General features: G+C 37.2%; 1 protein-coding gene across 6 annotated transcripts in view; it reads left to right on the top strand.

Annotated features, from left to right (window-relative positions):
• CNKSR2 (connector enhancer of kinase suppressor of Ras 2) overlaps window positions 1-22,935 on the top strand; it is a 218,212-nt gene that overhangs the window by 56,135 nt on the left and 139,142 nt on the right. For all 6 annotated transcript variants that reach the window (XM_065071354.1, XM_065071347.1, XM_065071335.1 and 3 more), the window contains exons 4-5: window positions 4,189-4,276; window positions 20,038-20,079. In XM_065071354.1, coding sequence (XP_064927426.1) covers window positions 4,189-4,276; window positions 20,038-20,079 — 130 coding nt within the window. The remainder of the gene's footprint in view (window positions 1-4,188; window positions 4,277-20,037; window positions 20,080-22,935) is intronic.

Genomic DNA, 22,935 nt, shown 5'->3' with positions numbered 1-22,935 from the left:
CAGTAGCTCTGTCATGTCTGGTGTTAGGGAAACCTTATTTCCTATACATTATGGTCTTGAAGTTGATTGACTTTAATGTTTTTTTTAAAAAAAAAAGTAAGCACCAGTTGTAAGTTTTTTCCCTGTGAATAATGTATTTAGAAGTCTTCATCTCAGTGGAATATGTGATGTCTAATAAGGTGCAGGCTCACAATGTGGGTTCTCATAGTGGCTCATCAAGAGGCTCCCAGTTTTATTAGCTGCATGCATGATCACAAAACATGTATGAACTTATTTATCCTTGAAACATATCACACACACATTTGTGAAAGTCGTTTGAAAATGGCTAATGGCTTCAAATGTTGGAAGGGAGAAGGCATGAGAAAAGGTGAGAACAAGGGTAAACCCACCCTGCATGTGTATGCAGAAGCACTGATGTGATTGCATTCATCTCCTTTCCTTAAGATATCAGGCACAGAAGGGGTAGACAGTGGCAAGGAGAAACTAGCAGATGTCCAGAAGAGGAAATGAATGGAAAGGGTGTGTAGTGAGGCAAGTGCTCTGTGGAGCTACAAAGGTGTTTTATGTGGGTGTTGCGAAGTAAGAGAATCACAGAGAGGTTTTGAAGGAAGAATAAATGAACTATATGAAAAACTGGGTAAAAAAGGGTTCCACAAATACAGAAATGTATGTGGAAAAAGGTCTTGGAAATGACAGAGAGAGAAGTGAGACAATGGGAGAGAAGTAAACTAGTTAAACTAGGAATTCCTTTTGCTTTGTGTGTTTCTGATGCCTCGAGAAGGAAAGTGTTTTAGCAGCCAGGTGAAAAGTTAGAGTGTATGTAGGCTTTATTTGCATTTATACATATTGTTTCTCCTGTTGCAAGTCAATGGCTATTGTGCTGTACTAAAACTCCAATCAGTGGATATATTGTTATTGAAGAGGGTTTTTGTTAGTTTGGTGTTTCACACGGTGTCTTTTATGAAAGCCAGTCAGTGATGAAATTTTTGTTGATATTTTGGTTGAAACTGCTGGCATGTTGTTTTACGAAGTCTTGCTGGACTAAGGCTTGGGATGTAATAGCAAAACACATTTCCCTTAGTAGTAAATACTTAAAGAGGCTTTTGTCCTTGCCATTTCCCCAGCTGCTGATGCAGTAGTGGCTGTATAATTGCGTGTGTGCAGGTTGCCTCCAGGGAAGTGGTCTGAACTGGGAAGGGCAAGTAGGGAAGGGAATTTCAGTTTTGCTGGTCCCATTTGCACCAATACCTCAGGGAATCATAAGCAGAAACTGATGTGAGGGAGTTGATTTATAAGCTACAGAGACCTACAGAGGAGGTAGCTCGAGGACACCTTACTTCTTCTGCAGAAGCCAAGTCCATATAACATGGACCTGTCTCCTTATCCTTCCAAGTCATGAAGCACTTTTCAGAATATTACATATTAGTTATTGATTTTTAGTCGTCCTCTCCCTCCTGCTGGCACCCTTGCTGCTTGTTTCACATGCTGTTTTCAGTAAATCTTCGTTGTGTAAACTTCAGTGTAGCAAAAATGACTAACGTCTCAGCCCCTTTGCCTATTCTTTAACATCAACAAAGTTTATTTGGGACATTTCTAATGATCTTCACTAAGAGCAATGACGGTAAAAATGTCATTATTTTCCTCATGAACCGTGAAACCAAACTAAATTGTAAAAGTATGCGGAAAGATGATGTGGTATTAGAAGCCAAAGCCTACCATGAGATTTTGTTTAGAGAAGTGCTGGAGGCTTGGAAATGTCAAATAGATTCCAGTTGTGTAATTTTAGGATCAAATTCTATTAATATCCATACTTAAAGTAAAATAATACTATTTGCTGTCTTGATTCCATTCATCTTCAATAAAGATGAGTTCAGAAATGAACACGACCTTTGAAAAATCAAGGTTTCAGGTAGGTTCCAGAACCTCAACAGTTACAATTTTCAAAAGAAAAATATCAGTGTTTTTGTACATCTTGGCTAATGTACTTTTAAAAACAGAATAGCAGTTCAGTTACCTTTTATCCTTTAATATGCTCACATGTCTCTCAAACTTCAGTAATACTCTGGGCGTGTGTCTGTGGGTAGGCCTGCTGTAGTGTGTACCCACTGTACCGTTGCCATACACAGCATGAAACCTGGGCTTTGAGTACAGCTTTTCTAAGGCACCTTTTGGAACTTACCCACATGCTGTATAATATGTCCTCGCTCTCTTATTACTTTTATGTTTCTTAAACTCTGTCTAGCTTCCCATTTCCATACTTTTGTTTAAAAAAGAATGTACTGCTTTTCTCCCTAGAAAATATGGGCAGAAAGTATATGTTAATATTGAATCTGCAAGACTTGAGTATGCACCTCAAAGTTCATTCTGTCTTATGAACTATCAGGGCTGCATTGGGAGCCCTGGAGAAGAAAGAAGGTATGGACAGTTCCAAATCTGCCTGCACTGGAATTTCAGAAATTCTGCATATTGAAAAGAAATGTAGAAACCTGTTAATAAACAGTAGAACTATATTTGTAGTTAGAGTTTGGGTATGCTTATAGGAGAGTTCTTTATACAGGAAACTTGTCTTTAGAGTTAGATGAGGAAGGTGTAGTACCATCCAGAACGATAAAACTTTTAAACGTATATGTGGAGGGGGTTTTGGTAGATAAAGACTTTGTTGATGAATTAGTCTGGCTCAAAGGAATCTCAAGGCCACTTCGGGAAGCTGAAAACAGAGTCTGCTTTGGGAAGGAGGGGCGTTCCGCAATCACCGGGGTCCTGGCGTGGCGTGAATCATCGGACGTATCATCAGTGAGACTCCAGCGCTTGGACAGCCCACGATACTCATTTAGCGAATCCATGCTTGGAGCGTGGAAATGTTTAGAATTAGATTAGAATATAGTTAGAAGTTTAGAATGTTTAGAATGATTAGAATATAGTTACGTATATAAGGAGACTTGTTTCTGTAATAAATGGCTTTAGCGTGATTCACATTGAATCGACTTGTTTTGCTGAGTCCTTATTTCGTTCCTACAGGTATATACAGATATTTATTCTCTAAGACATGATGAAAGAAAGCAGTTGGGGAAGGCACTAGTCACACAGCTTAATTTAAAGGCAACCACACTTCAAGCATTGTTTAGAGATCTTGGCACATTGCATGATCTGTTTTTAGTTTATTCAGATATTGCAATTCTTGTGGTTCTTTGCCACATTTTTTGTTTTAGATGTCTGAAGCAGGTAAATTAGGGAGAAATGCCACATTTGCAATGCTAATAATGCCCACAAAAACCTCATTTACAACAGTGATGAAGTGGAAATCTTGACTCCTCTTGGAGAAAATACCTGTCCTGCCTAGTGATTGGCTACTTCTTAAATATAGAAAATAGGCCAGGTAGAGTTGTAGTACAGATTTGTAGTACAGATATCAGATAAATGCCAGCTTTACTAACCAAATATATTTTAGCAGTTCCTCTAGAAAACAGGCAAGCTTCTAGGTAGACAAGCATTTTAAACTTTCTAACATGAAGTTTTAACGTATAGGATACATATGGGTGACGACTCAATGCTAGATTCAACTTTTCATTTCATTAAGTACTTCTAATTGTAGCACAGTGTTAGGTTGTGCCTCCAGTTTAACCTTTGCAGCCGCATCTGTGTGTTGATGCATCTCTGGCTCTAAATGCTGTTCTCCCCTTTGGATAAGATTTTACTTCTTCTGAGTCCCTACGTTACTTTTACCAGATATTAGATCAGGTCCCAGGAATCCCAGTGAATCAGCCACATGCTTTTCTAATCTGATTCACATCTGGACACCGTTCATATCACAGGTGCAAGCAATGCCTCTGGTTGCCTTTATGAGAATATTCCTGAACAACTGCAGAAAGCAAGGTGGGCTTTTCCTGGGGGAATAAAAGGCAGTCCAGAAGGAAACTGGAAGGCTGTGAGAAATAATGCTTTTATAAACACGATTTCTTAAAGAGGATCTTAAAAACTGCAAAAGCAAGGAGAGGTAAACATTTTCCATGTATCCTGTATTTTACAATTTTAGTAGTACATTTTGGGAATTTTGTGTGCTCTTAATATCTCTAGAAACAATATGTGTTAAGTGCATTGTACACACGTGAAGCAAGTGGATATAAACTAGTACTAGTAAACATTTATTTTTCTTCTTTTATCTTTCTTTTTTTTTTTTTTTTTTTTTAGATCACCTTTTGCTGCTGTCACAGATTACTCAGTAACAAGAAATAATGTCATACAGCTCTGCCTGGAACTAACAACAATAGTACAACAGGTAGGAGACCATCTACTTAGCAGTTGATTTTTTTCCTAAATTGTAAATAACCAGTGCCTTCTTCACACAACTTTGTGTTATTCTGTCTATATCATTGTCTAACAAAAATAAGGGAATACTAGTACTTAGTTAATGCTTGGTAAAAATTCTGCTTCCTGGTTTTATAATAGTAGTTTGGGTTGTGCTGTGTATATGCCTCTGCATATCTCAGTAGTAAGTTTCATCATGGGTTCTCCAGTCTAATATAAATCATGTACATAAATAAATAAATCTACAAAAACTACTCAATAATTTGCATATTTAGGTACTTACATGTCGTCATTAATTTTTAGTTAACTGTCTGCTTCAAAAGGTCTCTGTGTGTTGGACTTCAATCATCTGCTCTTTCATACAATTCATATCATCTAGATACCTGTTAAGAAGATATGTTTTCCCATGAGGCTTGAATATTTTGTATACATTTTTTTACATCCTATCTTCAAGAAATCCAGAAGTAGGTACTGAGAAGTACTCGCTTAATGGGCATTGTTTGGGAGTGCAATCTGGAGAGCCTTCCCCAGCCTTCTGTTGCTTCTCTTGTGTGTGGTTTAGGTCTGTCCCTGCCTTTGCCTGTTGTTCTGCTGAAACTGAAAAGTCACTTGCTGCAAGTTCCAACTAATGTTGCTACCAAATTCTGTAGAAATAACCTAGGAAGATAAAGTAGTTCTATCATCATTTACCTGCATTTCTGCTACCATTCTGCTGTTGATGGTTGTGAAGGGCCTTGCTACCATCTTCTAGCATTGCATGTGCAGTGACATGACCATGCAGTGCAGCAGTGCCCATCATGCAGAGCACAGTTTGGCAACAGCAGATGGAAGGGACCACTGTTGCTGAGTAGTTCAAGACAGTGTTTGCACTTGGGAAGGTGGAATGGGAAAATGGAGAGAGTGGGCTAGGTAGGAGTGCTGAGGAGACTTTTTCTGGTTTTCAGAAGCATCACTCCAAATCAAGCAAAGCTAAACTTCTCCTGTGGCCACTTGACATGACTTTGTATGATGATGATCTCCCTTTTATGAAAGAAATGCATTTTTCTCTGACCCTTTCATAAATGTATGCAACACTGATGAATAATTTTATCTCACTGCTTTCTCCAACTCATGTATCACTAGGCCCCTATGCTCAAGCTTGGGAATCAGAAGCTTCTCGCTTTTCTTTATTATTATTATTGTCATCATCATCATCAATTATTGCCTCAAATATGTGTGGAGTTTTTGATGTGGAAATGGAGCATGGGCTGTTCCCTCCCCACAGACCACACGGTGAGGGTGCCTGTTTGCTTTCCAGGCCCAAGGGCTGACCTACCAGTCCCATCCTTCAGCCACCCCATGCTCCCCACTGGCCTTGTGACCATCAGCCTTCCTCAGACTGGGATGGAGATGCCAGTGGTGGTGGCTGAGTAAGAAGAGCCCAGGCCTTCATTTTTTAGGCTCCCTTTTTCACGATGCCTGTTTTTTTTCATCTGTTGTCCTGTTGTCTTGTTGTGCCCTTGTTGGCCTGTGAGAAAGGGTCAGTACCATATGAGAAGGCGGCATGAAGGGCGTCCCTTCAGCTTGGCCAAACTGTAGAAGTAGCTGTGCATCACAGTCTAGTTTTTTAATTCAGAGAAAGAGCCACCTGATCCATTTTCATGTGTCCACTATTAGTGGGAAAGTGGGTAAAATATCAACTGCTGCAATATTTCCCAGGAATTAGCTCAATATCAGTTCATTTTCTTACAAATTCATCCAAATTCAGCCATGATACTAATTTGCTATGCTGTAGGTAAATATTTCTCTATGTGTATTTTTCAGTGTGAATGAGAGCAAATGTTACAATTTCATACCTATGGATAAAAGCAGTTTCATCTGTGCCAAATTGACATGTTACCCCAATCAGGGAACAGTTCAGCACATGAATCCATACTGTGAAGTCAAAAGGAACATTTATGTGCCTTAATTTAAGCATGCTCTGAAATTGAGTTGGGCTGTAGTTAGAAGAATGATAATGAAAAATTCCATTACTAGTCCCAAACACATGTGGTTTGATCTCTACTTAAAACAAATGCATTCCAATGTAACATTTCAGAAATGTCTTTGCTGAGCTTTTCTTTTATAAGATCGCTGAACAAACTGAAAATCCTCATTGTGCTTCCTTTAGGCTGTAGATTGAATGTTTCAGTATCACCTTACCAGGTGTTTTGCTGTCTCAGATACCATTTTCTTTTGTATGCAAAGTATAATAATTTATGGTACTTTACTGTCTTCTGATAATTTATAATATAATTTTTTTTGTGAAAGACCTACAAAAGGCAATGTTACAATTGTTCTTTTAACAGTAGCTAACAACAGATTTTTATAAAGCTTAATGGTTTATTAAAAAAAATACAGTCTGTACATTTTCTTATAGTTTTGACTTTTTTTTTGAGACATTCGTACAATTCAAAAATAGAACTCTAGTATTCACCTCAGTATCTAAGCACTGGCAAGATTTAAAATGGTGGAGTTTTTTTGCTGTTTGTGGTTTTGTTGTTGTTTTTTGTTGTTGGGTATTTTTGGTTTTGTTTGCTTATTTTTGTTTTGTGGTGTTTAAGTTGCAGCCAACCTTCAGATTTATTAATCAAAAGTTATTCTTAAGCCAAGATGAATGAAAAAAGCCTAGAAGTTTGCTGGCTTGCTTGAATTCTTTTGCATGTTTTAAGGCTAATTGTAATGTCAGTGTTTTTTCATGAAATTAAGTGTGGGTCGTGGGATGTGTTGTGTGTGTCCTCTTATCAGCGGTAAATGGATGATGAAGAAAAAAAAAGAGAGAATTACATCTCTCTTGCAAGTACGAAGTCTAAGAAAATCTATTCAGTGTCTGTGCTTTAAATTTTAAATAATTAAAAAGTTGGAGTTATGATACCTACTTAGAGACAGACTTCGAAGCAATATTCTGAACGGCACATGCTTTGTTTGAACCGTTTCATTTTCTCTGTGAGTTGCACATTGCCAAGGACCCAACTAACAGGCCTGTGTGCGGTGGATTTGCTAGTGTAAGCAGGTCCCTCAGACCACACTGCAAGTTATTATTACAACCTGCTTTGCATTTACACTAATCGTCTGCTTCTATGCAGCTGTTTTATTTTGGCTTAAGGAATCTTTTTCTGCCCCTTAGGACTTTAGGATATTGTTTCATGGGCATTTCCTGCAAGATTTCACTCTTAATACATCCTCCTTTCTGGTGGCTTATTTAATTCAGGGTTGCATTTATTTTTATAATCAACACTTCACTTGCAGCAGAACATTGGAGAAAATAAAAAAAGGATTTAAATAAACAAATCCATGACACTATCATGACTTTTGTGACTGTTCCCTTGCACTCTCTGCCTTTCTCTCCTACACTTGTCTGCCTGCTTAGAGCATCCCCATAGAGTTGGAGGCGGAGCATTATCTGTACTCTGTTTACACTGCAGTAATTTAAAAAGGCCTGTTCTTTTTTGATGGTATAAGATAGGTGTTAAAGGGATAGGGATATACACATTAGGAGGGTGAGATTGTTTTGGGTTCTGCTTTTATCCCTTTCTGTTCACTCATGAATTTAGATTTGTGTCAGCAGAATTGTTCTGGTCATAAATGCATATAAGGAAGAACAGGAGTGACTCCTTATCTTTATGGTGTTCATGAAAGTCTTGCTATTGACTTAGTCAGGGTATTCAGTTTCAGAGGGTGCCAGAATCTGGTCCTTGTAAGTGTGATTGTTTTGTGTTAGAATGGCAGCAGTAACCACAACAATAACTGTAAGGAATAGAAGATTTATTGCTTTTTTAGGCAATCTGTAGGTAGCTTTTATTACTATTCATTCTCAGTGCTCTTGTTGCTCAGGAACCCATTAGGGTTTCACTAAAGAAGCTTTCTTGTTTAGAATTAAAACGCTGAAAATCTTGGGAATAGCTGAAAAGTCTATTTTTATATCAACTTGATAAGTTATCAGACATTTAAAGAAAACTTTGCTGCTGAACACCGTAGTTCTTATTATTGCAGTTTAGTAGCTATCATTAATAGCACTCATCACACATTTTTTACTTTCCTTAATCACCTTTCACAATGATTTGCTGTGTTTATTTAGTTTTAAAACCACTGGTGCTCATCTCACAACTTTAATGTCTTGTGGGATTTACTTAGCAAGATGCTTCAGCAGAAACATAGCTGTAGGCCTGTAAATACTCCATTATAAAAGCTTCACTGCAATTACTCCTCTGCTTAAACACCTTCTTGAAGAGGGACTATGCAGTGGAAGCACTTCAATGTAATGGGTAGAGATGGAGAACAGTCACTTGGCTGACATGGACCTGATTGCACTGTTGTCACAGAACACACTTCTGACTTCATCTGCCTTGCAGGAATATTTGGGGGTAAATTCGGATTTTGGGTGACACAAGGTGAGAACCTGAGTGGTGCAATTTGGGAGGTGGCGGCTGGGAAAGACCAAGACAACCATCCATGAAACCTCTGTCTGGACATACAGGCACCTGGGACATTGAGCCAGAAGCCCTTATATAGAGCACATGCGGAAGTGCCCAGTGCGCTGCCTCAGCTGAGTGATTTGGAGCTTATTTCCTGTTTAAAGGTGTTTGAGATTTGAAAAAGTGTCTGTATCCTCCGTGCTCCAGTGGACTCTCTTCCCATGCTGGAGGAGTAATCTTTTTTGGACTTCTAGCCATTGCTTCCTTTCATATAAAAGATATTGAAAAGGGTGACAAATTATTTCTTGAGTAATGCACTATTTTTCTATGACATTGAGTTTTTTATAATCAGATGACTCTATTTTACATGATTAATGCTTCAAATATTAAGTCTCACTGGGAAACTAAGTGCAGGTTTGTTTTCTAGTTTAAAGGATAAAAAGGGAATTTACTTTCATAGCTCTCTGCCCTGATTCAGAATCTAAAAGCAATAATATATAATGGTTCAATTCATTATGCTAGGACAGCATCAAATTCATGAACAGCGAAGAATACTTAATATCCTGAGTCGTATTGTTACAATGTATCTCTCATATAACCTTTTCTATCACAATTCCTCGATTTTGTTTATAAGTCCTAGTTATTAAGGACTTGCAGGACTTGCTAAATATAGCTTTAAAATTTTGAATTTTACATTGTACAAAGTAGCTAATTACTTCAAGAATCTTTAGCTAATAAACTGGCTTTAGTAGTTTAATGAGGTGAATGTTTGATTGGTTCCTCATTAAAGCTGCTTTGCGCTTCCAGATTGTTGGGATCTTTCAAAGCAACATGTGTCTAATGGAAGCAGTTCTGTATTAAATTTTAAAAGTTTTGATTTAAATCTTCAGCATTATTCCTTCTACCTCAACTTTGTTATCAAATGCTTGCAGGAAAATCTTTGTTAGCCTACCGTGGTAATAATCTGCTCCCTTACCCACCTTTTTTTAATAAAAATACTTCATGGTGAGGAGGCCTCATTCTTGGAATAAGAAATACTTATATTCAAAGTACACTGCTTATACAAAATGTCTGATTTCTGATAAGTGTACAAGTGGGAGAGTAAGTGTACAAATGAGTAGCTCAATAGATGTGGTCAGAAGTTAAAAACAGAACAAAAAAGTCCCCCCTGAAAAGAATACGCAGGCATTATCTGCCTATAGTCCATGGAACCCAAATGGTGTTCATATGAGAGTGTTACAGCTCATTGCAAGTGACACTGACAGAAATTTAGACTTGCCTTGTATTCTTAAGTGCTGCTTTTATTCAAGATTTTCTGTTGTATAAGGTTCAAAGCAGGGCTTAGAAGTAGTCGTGTTTCAGGAAATGTATTATCCTGTGCAGTTGTTTTCTTCTTCATATTTAGAAGTCAATATATAATAAATAAGGTAAAATAGAATGTAAAGGCTTGATGGAAATATGAAACTTTTTCTTGTTTACAAGAAGCTATATCAAAGTGGTTTCAATTTATATTTTTTAGTAACATATTTCTCTTTTTCATAGTAGAGTATCTTATTTCACTATAGCACACTTCTATAGAAAATAACAGATGTAATTTAATATACTATAAAATAGTGCCAAAGGTGCTTAACGTTGATGTCTTCTTCTGATTTTGATAGTTTATTTCTGATATTTTCTTATGCTTCTGCCCTTCTCCTCACTCCCTCTTCCCCCTGCCCTGGCTTGACATGTCTTACTTGTAGATATGTTGTAGTCTTTTTAAGTTTTGAAGTCCTTTTGGAATGGGATTAGGCACAGAATAGCTCCAAGGTTAAAATATCAATAATAATCTGTAGGGATATGGACCATTACTAGAAATAATTTGATGCCTCATTGGTTGTCATTGAGATATATGCTGTAAAGAGGGTTTTTTTTTTTCCTGAATTTGAGTAATCTGTGACATGACATTTTCAAAGGAGCATATGAAGCCACTGCATGCTTTAATAAAAACCCATCCGGTAAAGTCCTGTGAACTTATTAGTTCTATTTTCTTTTACATTCTTAGAGAAAGTAGTTTCTTTTTCTCATGGATGGAAGAAGAAAAAACAAAATGAAAAAGAACAACAACCAGAAAAAAACCCCAAAAAACAAAAACAAAGAACAAACCAACCAAATCACAGCAAAACAAAAAAAAAAAAAAAAAACCACACAAAAGCCCCAAAAGATTGCAGAGTACTGGAGAAACTTTGTGATCAGAAAGGAAAAAAAGTGTTGACGTTGGCTTGTGTGGGGTTTTTGATTGTTTTTCTTCCAGATTAATGACTGACATTCTCTGAACATGAGAGGAAGTGAGGCACAAAGCAGAACAATTTGTAGCAAAAAGACTAGTCTTGTTGATGGCGCATATGCTGGTAAACCAATGCAGATGTTGAATTTTTCCAAGAAAAGGAGCCTGAGTGGGTCAAGGTGATGGTGAAAGAATCAGGAACTCTTGGGTTAACTCATGCACTCATGGAAATACTTGCAGAAAGTTGGTGGAAACTGAGATAAAGTATAGGCAGAAGGGAAAATTGTGTTTTAGTATCTCATATGTTTCCTCTAAATAAAACCTTTTTTCCTTCGATTGAGTGTTGTGGGCAGAGTGTCAGTGCATGTGGAGTGGCACCACAGTATCTATTGGAATAGAGGCAGACAGAGGATATGCCATGCTTCCTGTGTGATCTGTGATAAGTGCTAAATTTAATCATTAATGACGATGAATTAAGATTATGTTGATCATATCAGTAGAATTGAAGACTGAGACTCTGCATTTCTTTTCCTTTGGAAACTTATTTCCCTTGCCAGACACAGTCCAGTCTCTGTAACCAGCTGCAGCAAGGGAAAATTTCACTTCAGTATGGTGAATTACAGAAACTATGTGTTGCTAGGTAGCTAGTAGAAGCCTTGAGTGTGGAAAATTGTAGGGTTCATCTTTATTTCAGTAATATAATGTGAGGTATGTTTGTATTTGTTTTAGTAAATCCATTTAGAATACATCCAAGACTTTCAGATGAACCAATACAAAACATTAATGTCATAGCTGAGCCTGAAATGCCATCTACCTAAATATATTTATTTTTTCTCAAGTTTGATTAATTTTATTTCCTCTGTTGGCAGAATAACCACCTAGACACTAAACAAAACATGCAATATTTTGCTGCCATTGTATTTTATAAACCAGAGTTCTTTTTTAATGGCCGTACTAGAGGAAAAGTAGAAATGAAAAATTAAGAAGTTATTTACCTCTAAATGGTCTTGGAAGTGACATTGAAAGCTTAGGAATCTCACAACACATCGTGCTACAAACTCAATGTTGCATGTCAGTAAGAAAAGTTTTCTTTTTGAATGCATGATGCTTATTTTTTCTGAATTAGAGAGGTGGGAAAAAGGGTGTTTTAACTTTGTTTTTACTTTTTTGGATGGAACATTTTCAACTAATTTCCAACCTCTCATCTGTTGATAATTTTATTTTTACCTGCTGAGAATATCACTGCATAGAGAAATCACCCTAATAGATGAAATTCAATTTAGACCGTGTAAGTACTTAGACTCTAGCAGGATATATGAGCAAGTAGCGATGTGATTTTAGTCAGTGCTAAAACAATTGCTATGGTTGCTGACCTAATGCTGTGCCAGCTCATTTTAGTAAAGATGTATAGTTACTTTCTATATGCAAATCAAGAACTAATATGTGACCAGATCCCAAAGGAAAGCAATATGATGTCTTTTGCAGAAAGGAGCGTAGAAATAATTGGAAATGGAAAATGACTTGAGGAAAATAGAAGAAAAGAGCTTAGTGTATACATGTCATCGCTCTTAATCCAGTGAGCAATTTTTCCCAGTAGTTGCTTGATCTGTGGGTGATTTATGTAAGTTGTGTTAAATTTTTACATGAAGTATTCTGTTACTATGGTGATAGGTGCCACTCCACGCAGATTGTTTAAATGAAATAAAGGCAATTCTTTGTACTCAGCAAGCTGGGTAATTGCTATCAGTTTGTACACCAGGGTTATGAACTTAGAGAATGCATGTTCATTAAGTATTCAGGGAAAGGCTCTAGACTTTTAGAAGTGCATTTGTGTAGGTTGCATAGGAAATGCCCTTTTATGTAGCATTTGTTTAATAGCTTGCATTGTATTTTTAATTTCATTTTGTTTTTCTTAGTATCTTAAGTGGCGTAGGTTCACCATTCTGTTTTCTCCCATCCCCATGAGTTCTTACGCATGTTTTCAAGGGGGGAGGACAGGGTGGGTTGCTGCGGATGCAGGTGAGCTCTGGCTTCAGTGTGGAGGGGCAGGGAATAATAATAGAGTGAGGATGTCATAAAGCCGATTTCAAGAAACTGCAGGGTTTGAATAATTGTAGCAAAAGTGGGAAAGAAAGCAAATATTTCTGAATGGCAGTGGGAAGAAAATCGACAGGAATTGTGTGGGAAGCAAAGAGGAGTTGAAAATGGCACCCAGGTTGTGAGCTTGTGGGACATAAGGTGGTGGAGTTGTTGACAGAGATAGGAAAAGAAGCGGGGAGCAGAGAGGGTTTGGGAAGAAACGTGATTTCAGCTTTTCAGCATACTGCGTTGGGGCTGGTGGCAAATATCCAGGAGGAGATTCTGAACTGCGAATGTGAACAGAAGGACTGAGAGATCTGTGACTCATCCACACAGAGATGATAATTAAAGCAGCATGATTTTAGGGGGCTGCTGAGCCAAAGGGAAGAGGTTGCAGAAAGAGGGAGAGTGAGGGTAGAGCTCCCTGGGACTGTGGCAGTCTGAAGTAGGAGGAATAGCCATGACTGGAGACTTTTGGAGCACTCAGTGGGAAGAAAGTCAAGGAAAGCACATATTCTGGAAAGTCCACTTAGAAATGCAGTATAAAGTTTTAACAATGGCTGTGTCATTTTAAAGAATCGTTTTGTTTGGCAGCAGCAAAGAATTACCAATGCAAGCGCTGGGTAGTTACGTAGCTTAAGAAGAGCTGGCTTTTGCATTTTAGGTACTGAGAAAGGAGAAAGGTATTTCCTCTTCCCCATCTCCATTTCAAACATTTGTAATTGTCAGTATCCCCAGGGCCTACACCTTTTGCATCCAGTGTCCTGCTAGATCTCTTAAAATCAAAGGTACGGTAAAGCACTGCACTAGGAAACCTCTGCCTGTATCATACCCTTAATTCTTTGCCCATTGCCAGAGGAGAATGTTACCTGCTTGACAGCCTCTGTAGCTTTGGGGGTGTTTAAGAGGTTTTTGCTTCTTGGTTTTGTGGATGAAGGGGTTGGAGGGGAGAGTTTGGAACAGATCTGTATATATGCTAATTTGTACTTTATTCCTCCAGTAATTACTCAGACATGCCTGTAAATCGCAGCCTGAGCAGAGTTCCCTAATAGCCTTCGGTTTTCTAATAGTCATGCTCTACAGAACACATGAACATTTTGCCGTAGCCTACATTATATCAATCAAGTTTATTGTTTCAAAGCTGTCCTTTCATCCCACCATCAGTTGTATTGGATATATTTTCCATCCATTTTCTATTTCAAGTAGTGAAAGACTAAATTGATTGAATCTATCTTGTCCTTGTACCTGTTTGGAAATAATGTATTGTTGTCTTGGTCTGAGAAGAATGATGAAAGGTAATAATAAATGAATCCATTATGAAAGTTATTAAACTTATGTCTTCTTTGTGTTTTGGCAAAGCTTTAGACTTTGGCATCATTGTTGTCAAGATCTTTTGTGAGAACCTTCAGTGATGACTCCAGCAAACCTCAGTCTTGTGGCTTTCTTGCTACAGCTGAATTGGGCAGAACTCAAACCAAATGAGCATTTCTAGAGCCAATGGCATAAATTCCCTAGAGCTGGTGACACTTGAACAGTCTCACAGTGGGCTCCTTGAAGCCAGAACAACTTCTTTTTGATGATGCAGTGCTGAGGCTCAAGGGACTGGGACTTAGGATCTGAGCATTCTCGACTTAATTATTTTTTTATTCTTGCTAAGTAGCAAGACTGACAGACCATCCATTTGACACATACTGGTATTAAAGGATTCAGTTACAGTTTTAATCAATTTGAGAAGCAAAGGGATTTAAAGAATGGCTTGGCTTAATTGCAACCAATGGCTGTATTGCTCAAGAGAGATTTTATACCAAAGGCTTGGCAATGCATGAAAGTCTGAACCCTCTTTTAGCAATCATGTAATTAATTATTTTTGTTACAAATAGAGAACTGGAGTTACATGGTTTAGAACATTTTGCGTGATTTCAAAGTAATGGTGACAGCAATAATGGTGACTATCAAAAATCTGCTTTTAAACAGTACATAAAATCTAGCTGTTGCCCTCTGAAAACTAGAAATGGAATATGTGTGAGATTGCTCATGAAAGGTACATTTTCCAGGCAATTTCACTACCACTTTTAAAATTGGGTTCCTAACCTTGCCAACATTTTATCAGCAAAACACTGGTAAAACCAGTGTAATATACACAAACACACACGTGTAAATTCTGTTGGATTTCAGAGGAAAACAAGTTAAAAAGCAGTGAAAAAGCTTCACCAGAAGCAGCGTGGAAGCTGCCTGAAGAACACATGCTCTCATGGCAAGCTCTTGTTCCTCACAAGTTGCTCTACCTCTGTAGCACCACACAGCTTTTGAGCAATGTTGCTATCCTATGACTTCACAAGGGACATTTTGGCATTAACATGGTACCTGAGAATTGGGAGATCTGGTTTTTGTTCTTGACAATCATGTAACCTGCTTTTGTATCAGTTCTGCCTAGGAAATTTTCTGTGCCTTGGAGGAAAAAATAAATTTGGATGATTAAATATACATGAGCAACTAGAGCATTCTGGTGGACAAGAAAACACAGTGAAAGAAGTCCATGCCCTCTCTTGAGCACTCTGATCTAAGGATAAATAGAAAGGCTGAAGTGTTGCCAAGTTTGTTGCTGAAAGAACTAATCAACATATTTCTGCTTTTTTTTTTTTTTTTTATCCCATACCTATTTGTATGTACATATTTTATTTTCCTGAGCTAGCATAACTTTATTCTGAAGTCATGGAGCTGACAGGAACTTAAGAGTGCCAAGAAGAGTACAGTGCAGCAACTGCCTAGAGTATGTGGCAAAATCACAAATAATAATAGTAGTAGTAATGATGACATATTTCAAGATTATAGCCTGCAAGTACCCTGAGAGGAGAAGTGTTTGACAAGTAATTGCAACAGGTAATTTGACAGGTTGCTGAGTCAGACTTGGACACCAGATCATATATGTGCAAAAATATAAATATTATTATTCTGAATATTATCCCATAGATATAGCACTGGAGAACTGTACAAACACTTTTTTCCTGTGGGTTATATATATGATCAGTAGGATGTGTTGGGAGGTCTTCTAGATCTCAGTACTTCACATTTTGAGTTGAGATTTAAGCAGCTCAGGTGCAAAGCAAAGGACTAAAGAGTAAGGAAAGAGCTGGTATAATTAGCTAGCCCCATTCCTCACTTCTGTGACAAATGTTTAAAAACAAGGCAATAATAGTGAAGGGAAAAGAAAATATAATGGAAAAATGAAGCATCATAAACATTGCTTTTGAAAAATAAAATCCACATATATTTGTATTTTATATGTTCTACTAACGTCTGAGGCAGGGTGGGATGAGATGCAAACATTCTACAGCATTGTCACCAGTCAGTGCTGTCTCATCCAGTGGGTTTAATTTAAGTTTCTTTAGTAATTATTACTTATGACAATATGATAGGATTTTTGCAGATAAGACTTGTCATTTTTGTAGAAGTAAAGCAGAATTGTGATCATGAAGGTCTGAAGTTCTGGAAGAAATAGAAGTGATGCCTCTCAGTTGTAGTGTAGCATAGATCTTGCTAGTCTTAAAATTTTACTGGGAGTGAAAGTGCAGAAGAACCCTGTTCCTAATTGTTGTAGTTTGTCCTTGCTGCTCTTATGTTTCTCCCTTACTGCATTTTTTTTCTGTTTCTTCCAGTTTTGGACCTCATGTTTCTTGGTTTTTAGGATCTTAGCCTAGTTCCAGCTGCCTCCACAAAGGTCACTTTTACCATTTTTGATGCATGAGGCACAGCTGGAAAGAGTGACTATGAAAATCTGATATTAGTAATTAAGTTGTTCTGTCATATTCCCCTTTTATTTTTCTTTCTTTGCAGATGAGGTTGTCCCATTTTCCTATCTGAAATTGCTAATGGCCAATAGTTGACTACATCTTCAGGAAGTATAAATTAATGCAGAGCTGCTTTTGTTGCTTTATTAGCAATCTGTGTTATGAATCTTTTAGGAAATAATATGCATTTAGAAGATAACCTTATGTTTTTTCAGCTGAAGTTTTGTTTGGTTGGTTAGAAGAAGATCATATGGCCTATCTTTAGTTATAGTTTATCTGTGAATATATGTGTAAAGTTCAGAGAAAAAACAACTAAAAGTAAAATATCTCCCCCTTACTGTATCTGTATTTCAGTTCTGGGGTAATCACAGTATTGTTCCACTAAGTGAATATCAAATCGTCAGTTTGTGTAGGAGTAAAGCGTGGTTGCAAATTTTTTTGTGTGTTCTTGCTTTTCTAAAGTAGAGAAAAAGTTGATGTTGAACTTTCTTGTGTTCTGTTTCTTACCTTAATTGCAATGTTTTGACACTGTGGTTAAACAGATATTTAAGAAGATCTTTCAGGAGTAAGATATGGGCTTGTAGTCTAGTTGTGGAAGGAAGAGAGGTTCTCCAGCTGTGGGTGGTATGCTATTAAGAATACAAATTTATTTCTAATTGCATAGTTAGTGACTCTTTTTAATAGTTCTTTTTAATAGCTCTCAAGTGCTTTAATCTCTTTTAGTTGAAATGAAATGGGTATGAAAAAGCAATAATTGAAAATGGTAAAGGCCCCCAGTAATAAGCATTCAGCTTTTCATTCTACCTAAGGGATATTTGAGTAGAGTGGGCACAGTTATCCTCAGTGCTTGCTTAAAGATAGAGCACAAAGCAGTGAAATGACTTAAAAATCTAAGGGGAAATAAACTGTTCACTATGAAAGAAAGTGACATGGAGATTTTGCTCTTGGGATCGTTTGGAAGCAGTCTCAGCCCTCATCCCTAGGGGAGGCTGCAGGGAGTTTTAATGAGCTTGCAATGATGCAGGGATCAGGTTGTTGACCTTTTCTAGGTTTCCTTAAATCCTAGACTTCAGGGCTGTGCTGGCATTGATCTTTGCATTCCTGTCCATTTCCCCGAGTTCATGCTTGGATTGTGTTTAGTTGGATGTCATTCGTGTATGGAAAAAGAATATTTTTGAATTAATTTTTACCTAAGCATTGTGTTTGTTCTCCTCCAGTTTTTCTGTCTTTTGTGTTTTACTGAACTGTTAATTTTTCTTTTGCCTGAATATGAAGATGTAGCATCAACAATCACCTGTTTGCTATATGATTAGCTCATTTAGCAATTCATCTTCCCAGACCCTGGATTTGTAGGGAATTATGTGTTGAAGAGAGAATGTAAAGATGAGGCAACCTGCCCCTATACATAGACTGGATACCTGAGAAGTTTTCCACTTGCTTTACTGTCTTTTGTAGATTCAGAAATATTTTAGATTCAGAAATATTTAATTTTTTCATATAGATGCTTGCTTTGTCAGAAATAAGCGTATTTCTTTAGCTTTCTTCATGATTATGTGGAAGTTTCATTTGAAAGATGTAGGAGTGTTTCTCTGTTATTCACTGGTTTGTTCATTGTAATAAACCTCTACAGCATTTAAGAACCTCGAGTCCTTCTTCCCTTAGTAGTGAGACTTCTCGAATAGTATCCTCTTTAAGCTGAATGTTTAAACTTATAGTAAACTCTTCGTATTACCAATTAAATAATTATATCTGCTTGAAAGCACTTTTTTTTCTTCTCCAACTTAAATGTTACAATCCCTTCCTGCTATTTTTGCAAAATGATTCATGCAGAACATAGATGTATCCAGATTGAAAATGTTACATGCCCTCCCACATAGAACAATGAAATGTGTGTTTTGCTACTAAGATTGCAAATAGTTCATTGATGTCTGCGTATAATTAAACGTGTTAGATTTTCTTTCTGGCTGTACTTACTGGCAAATGTTTCTTGAATGCCAACAGCTGTTATTAGGAAAATATTCCCTGATCAACCTGCTGCTTCTGCATAGGTTGCTGTACATAACGCTTAAGGACACATTGGCTTTTCTTGCCTGAGTAACAGTAGAAGCACTTCATGGATTAAAAGTTAATTAAAAAAAAAAAAAAAAAAAAAAAAAACGAAAAAGAGGTTGCATATAACAGTAAGTTTTTTAAGTGGATAAACTGATTTAAAAATGAGACTTAAAACATGAAAACTTAGTCACATTTTTCATGTGGGTTATTAGGTAGGATATAAAGCATCTGTTCTAAACAGAGTTTGCACTAATTACCATAAAGCTAGAGCATGTGATGAACTTAGCAAAGAGTAGTTCTTTCACCAATGTTGGTTTTATTTCATTTGCTCTCTGTCTTACTAAATCCATTTCTCTATGTTCACTGTGGTTTTGATCTGTCAGCAAAACTTTCATAACCCCCAGCCTCCCATCTGTTAGTCTTGCTTATAGAAACTACCTCACAAGCTTCATAAGGTGACAACAACATGCATGCAGTCCCCAGCAGGCTGTTATGTCCTAAGACGGTCTGACTCGAGCTTCCTTTGTATCTTGTTTCCGTCACTTGTCTTCCTTCCCATTGCATGGCGTGTTATAAACAATCAGGGGTTCCCTTTTCTTCCTTCCAGTGGTTCCCTTTTCTCTTCTCCTTCTTCCCAGGGTTTCCTTCTCTGGCAGGGTGTACAAACACAGCAGTGCAATTCAGCTCAGCAGGAATTGTTCGGCTTAGTTTTCTTTCTTTGTTACTTAAGACTATTGCTGGTATGTCTAATTTTCAGTGTTACCACTAGAAGTGGGTCATTCTTGTCCATGGTCAGGGACTGCTGTTCGAAGGCACTTGTCTAGCAAATATGTAACTGGCTGATATGTGCCAAAGCAGTAGAGGAAGATCATTATCTGTCTCAGGGAGGAAAACAAGAACTAGTGAATAAATATAAACATTTACCAGTATTTCCTTTCTGTGGTGGCTTCACACTTCAGTTACATGAGTCTTTCCATTCTGTTTGAGACTTTGAAATCTTTTGCTTCATCCTAAAGTCTTTTCAATTCAATTTAATTAATTTTTTTAAGGATAAATCTAGGAAAGGTAAATGACTGGATCAACTTAACCTTCCTTTTCTGCTTTACTTTTTCAGGATTGCACAGTATACGAAACAGAGAATAAAATTCTTCATGTGGTAAGTAGAATTTGGATTTCTATCAATAAATGTATTTGTATAGACCAGATAGAATTACGTATGTGTGTGTTTTGGACTTTTTCAATGCAATGCCAATGTGATAATGAACTACTCTGAGTATGACTGAGTGAATGTTTGAAACAACTTGTGAATAAGTAATGATGTTATGGAAGCTGAACTTGGCATATGAGAAGCCAGGAGCTTTGCAAGGGCTTGTGTCTGTCTGGCTCAGGCCCATCTGTTATTTGAAAACCATGGTCAGAAGAATTATTTTGAATAATGGCTCTTTTTTTCCCAAGAGAGCTGGTCACTAGGCTCCTGTGAAATCATATATATTTATGTTAGTGATGTAGCTTTATTTATACAGCTTTGTTCCTCATAAGCATTGAGCTAGCCTAGTGATAGGAAAATTAATGCAATATTTTCCTTTTGAATTCTTAGCGTAAATAAAATGGTCTCTTACCAGAACCTGTAGTACTATTGATAAGAAATAAAGCAGGTGAAAATCACCGTGGCATCAGAACACAGGATGAGTTTGAAAGGCTGGTATTTTGGTGGATGGAGAGTCAAAACCCTGACTAAAGTTTGTCTGAAAACTGCATCTAAGTTTTAGATATTAAATTGCATTTCTTGTTGTGACCGTAGTTTAGTGAGTATCAAGTTAACCCGCACCTTGTTTCTAAAAGTTAGAGACAAAGATATTCTTCCTATGAGTGAGTAATGAATTGGTTTCATTTGTTCACTGTATTTCACATTTAGGTAGGTTTTGATATCTTACTTTCCTTATTATCAGAGCTTAAGCAAGAATATACTGTATTTCTTTATTTTAAAAGGTGAACTTTGTTTTTCTCCAGTGGTGCCGTATAAAATGTTTGGCAAGCTGAATTCTGTAAGCTTTTGATGCTTTGATTTCACAGTGATGGGGAATAAAATGTTTCCTTGTATTTTTAAGTTTCACTGATCTTTTTCCCCTGTGGGACACAAAGAACTAGCAATTTTAGTGGGCTGACATCATCATCTTTGTTAGTCTGATCTCTGCAAGTGTTTAAGTAATGAAGTTTGTAATTGCATAATCTTGGAAAAAGTTGAAGCGCTTTAAGGTTGAAATCATTATATATAGCCTGTTTTTCAATACATGCTAGTTTTCTACTGTAAGAGCCAAAAGTTCTCATGTCTGCTATATACGGTATATATTTTTTACGAATTAGCAAAAAAGGATTGTAAAGGGATCCAGTAGTGTTTAGAGCTGATGAAACATCAGTTAGTATAGTCTTCAACAGGAGGATTCATCTAAGATATGCAAGTTCACAAGTTTGAAACAGGTTTCAAAAATGATCTTACATCATTCAGACTCATATAGGCTTATTTCTTTAATCCACAGTGACTTAATTGTGGTGACAGGTGTACATATGTATTATTGTGGAGAGCTTAATTGGCTTCTACAATTAGTGCTTAAGCTTCCAAGGAAATATGAATAGAGTGTTGAATGTTTTACTGAAGCCTAGGATTAAAAATGGCTGCATGTATTACAAGTAACTTGGTTTATTTCTGACCATGTTACATTTCAACTGATGGATGGGATTTCCTGGGGCAAAAGCTGACCAAACACAATTGAGGAAGGAGATAAATATGTGATTGAATAATTAAAGGTTGGGACTTGAAATCACATTTTGAATTGGAAAGGGAGCATTTTACAAATTCAGCAGAAGAGGCTGATGATAGAATTTGAATTGAAGGAAGTCACAGTTCCCTCTAACCTCTTTCCTTGGAAGACAGAAAATGGTGCTCTGGCTTTAGCCCATTGGATAATCTGGGAGAAGTAATTAACAGATTAATAAAAGAGGGGGAAGAGCCTACTGATGCTAAGGTCTTGGGAGAGTGCATGGTATTTTTATGCCAGTGTCAAAGAAGAGAGGATGCTAGATACCTTACGAGATAACAATATGTGAATGAACGAGTACAAACTAGATCAAAGATGTTCTAGAGGGGGATTAAGGATTTAAATCTTCTGCTATAGACTGTGCATCCAGTAAATTTGGAGGTGAATGTTAAAAAGAAGATTATCTGATATAGAAAGAGTAGTAAATTTTGGTAAAGCCGTAGAAAGAATTTTCAATGAGGAATGCTGGAAGAACTAGGAAAGATTGGGAGGAGAGAATATGTACACAGATATTCTAGAGAAAATAAATTAGAAGACCAAGCTATTACAAGTCCATTTTCTGAGTACATTTCCCATCTGCAAATCAGGTGTGCAGTCCTGGAGGTAAGAGAAGTAGCGTCTGGCCAGCATCATATCCAGCTGCCTTTGAATGCTCAGATACCAACATATAGCTATGGTTGTTGGGATGACTTAGAGAGGAATTTTAATTCAAAATGATGGTCTCATACCACATGATTTCGCATACCATGTTCTCTTCATGACACAAGAAAAGAAGGTTACCCACAAAAGCGAAAGGCAATGACTTACAACTGATTAGCAATTAATGCAATTAGGAAATCCTTGTTGCAAGGTATTGTTCCCACTAAGGATTGAAGGCAAATTTTAAGAGATCCCAAAAGAACTACAGCTAAAGAAATGAAAATAAAATAAATTAAATGGCAGTTATGTACCCTTGTTCTTTAGGACAACAATAAATTTACCACCTTAGGAGCAGATCACTGGATCAAATTTGCTGGTTTTTGTCTGCGTTACCTATTGGTGGTCCAGTGGTTTACTTCAGGTTGAACCTGTGTTCTGGGTTGGACATCTCCATTGTTCACCTGGCTCAAATTGTTATTTTGAACTCATGTGCCATGGTTCAGGGGCTGGAGCTCTGTATGCGCAAATCACCTGTGGGGATGCGGCTCAGTTTCCCC

The sequence above is a fragment of the Columba livia genome, chromosome 1 (genome assembly GCF_036013475.1).
Source record: "Columba livia isolate bColLiv1 breed racing homer chromosome 1, bColLiv1.pat.W.v2, whole genome shotgun sequence".
Taxonomy (NCBI): Eukaryota; Metazoa; Chordata; class Aves; order Columbiformes; family Columbidae; genus Columba; species Columba livia.
The sequence above is the reverse complement of the archived record's forward strand: the minus strand, read 5'-3'. Positions and strand labels throughout refer to the sequence as shown.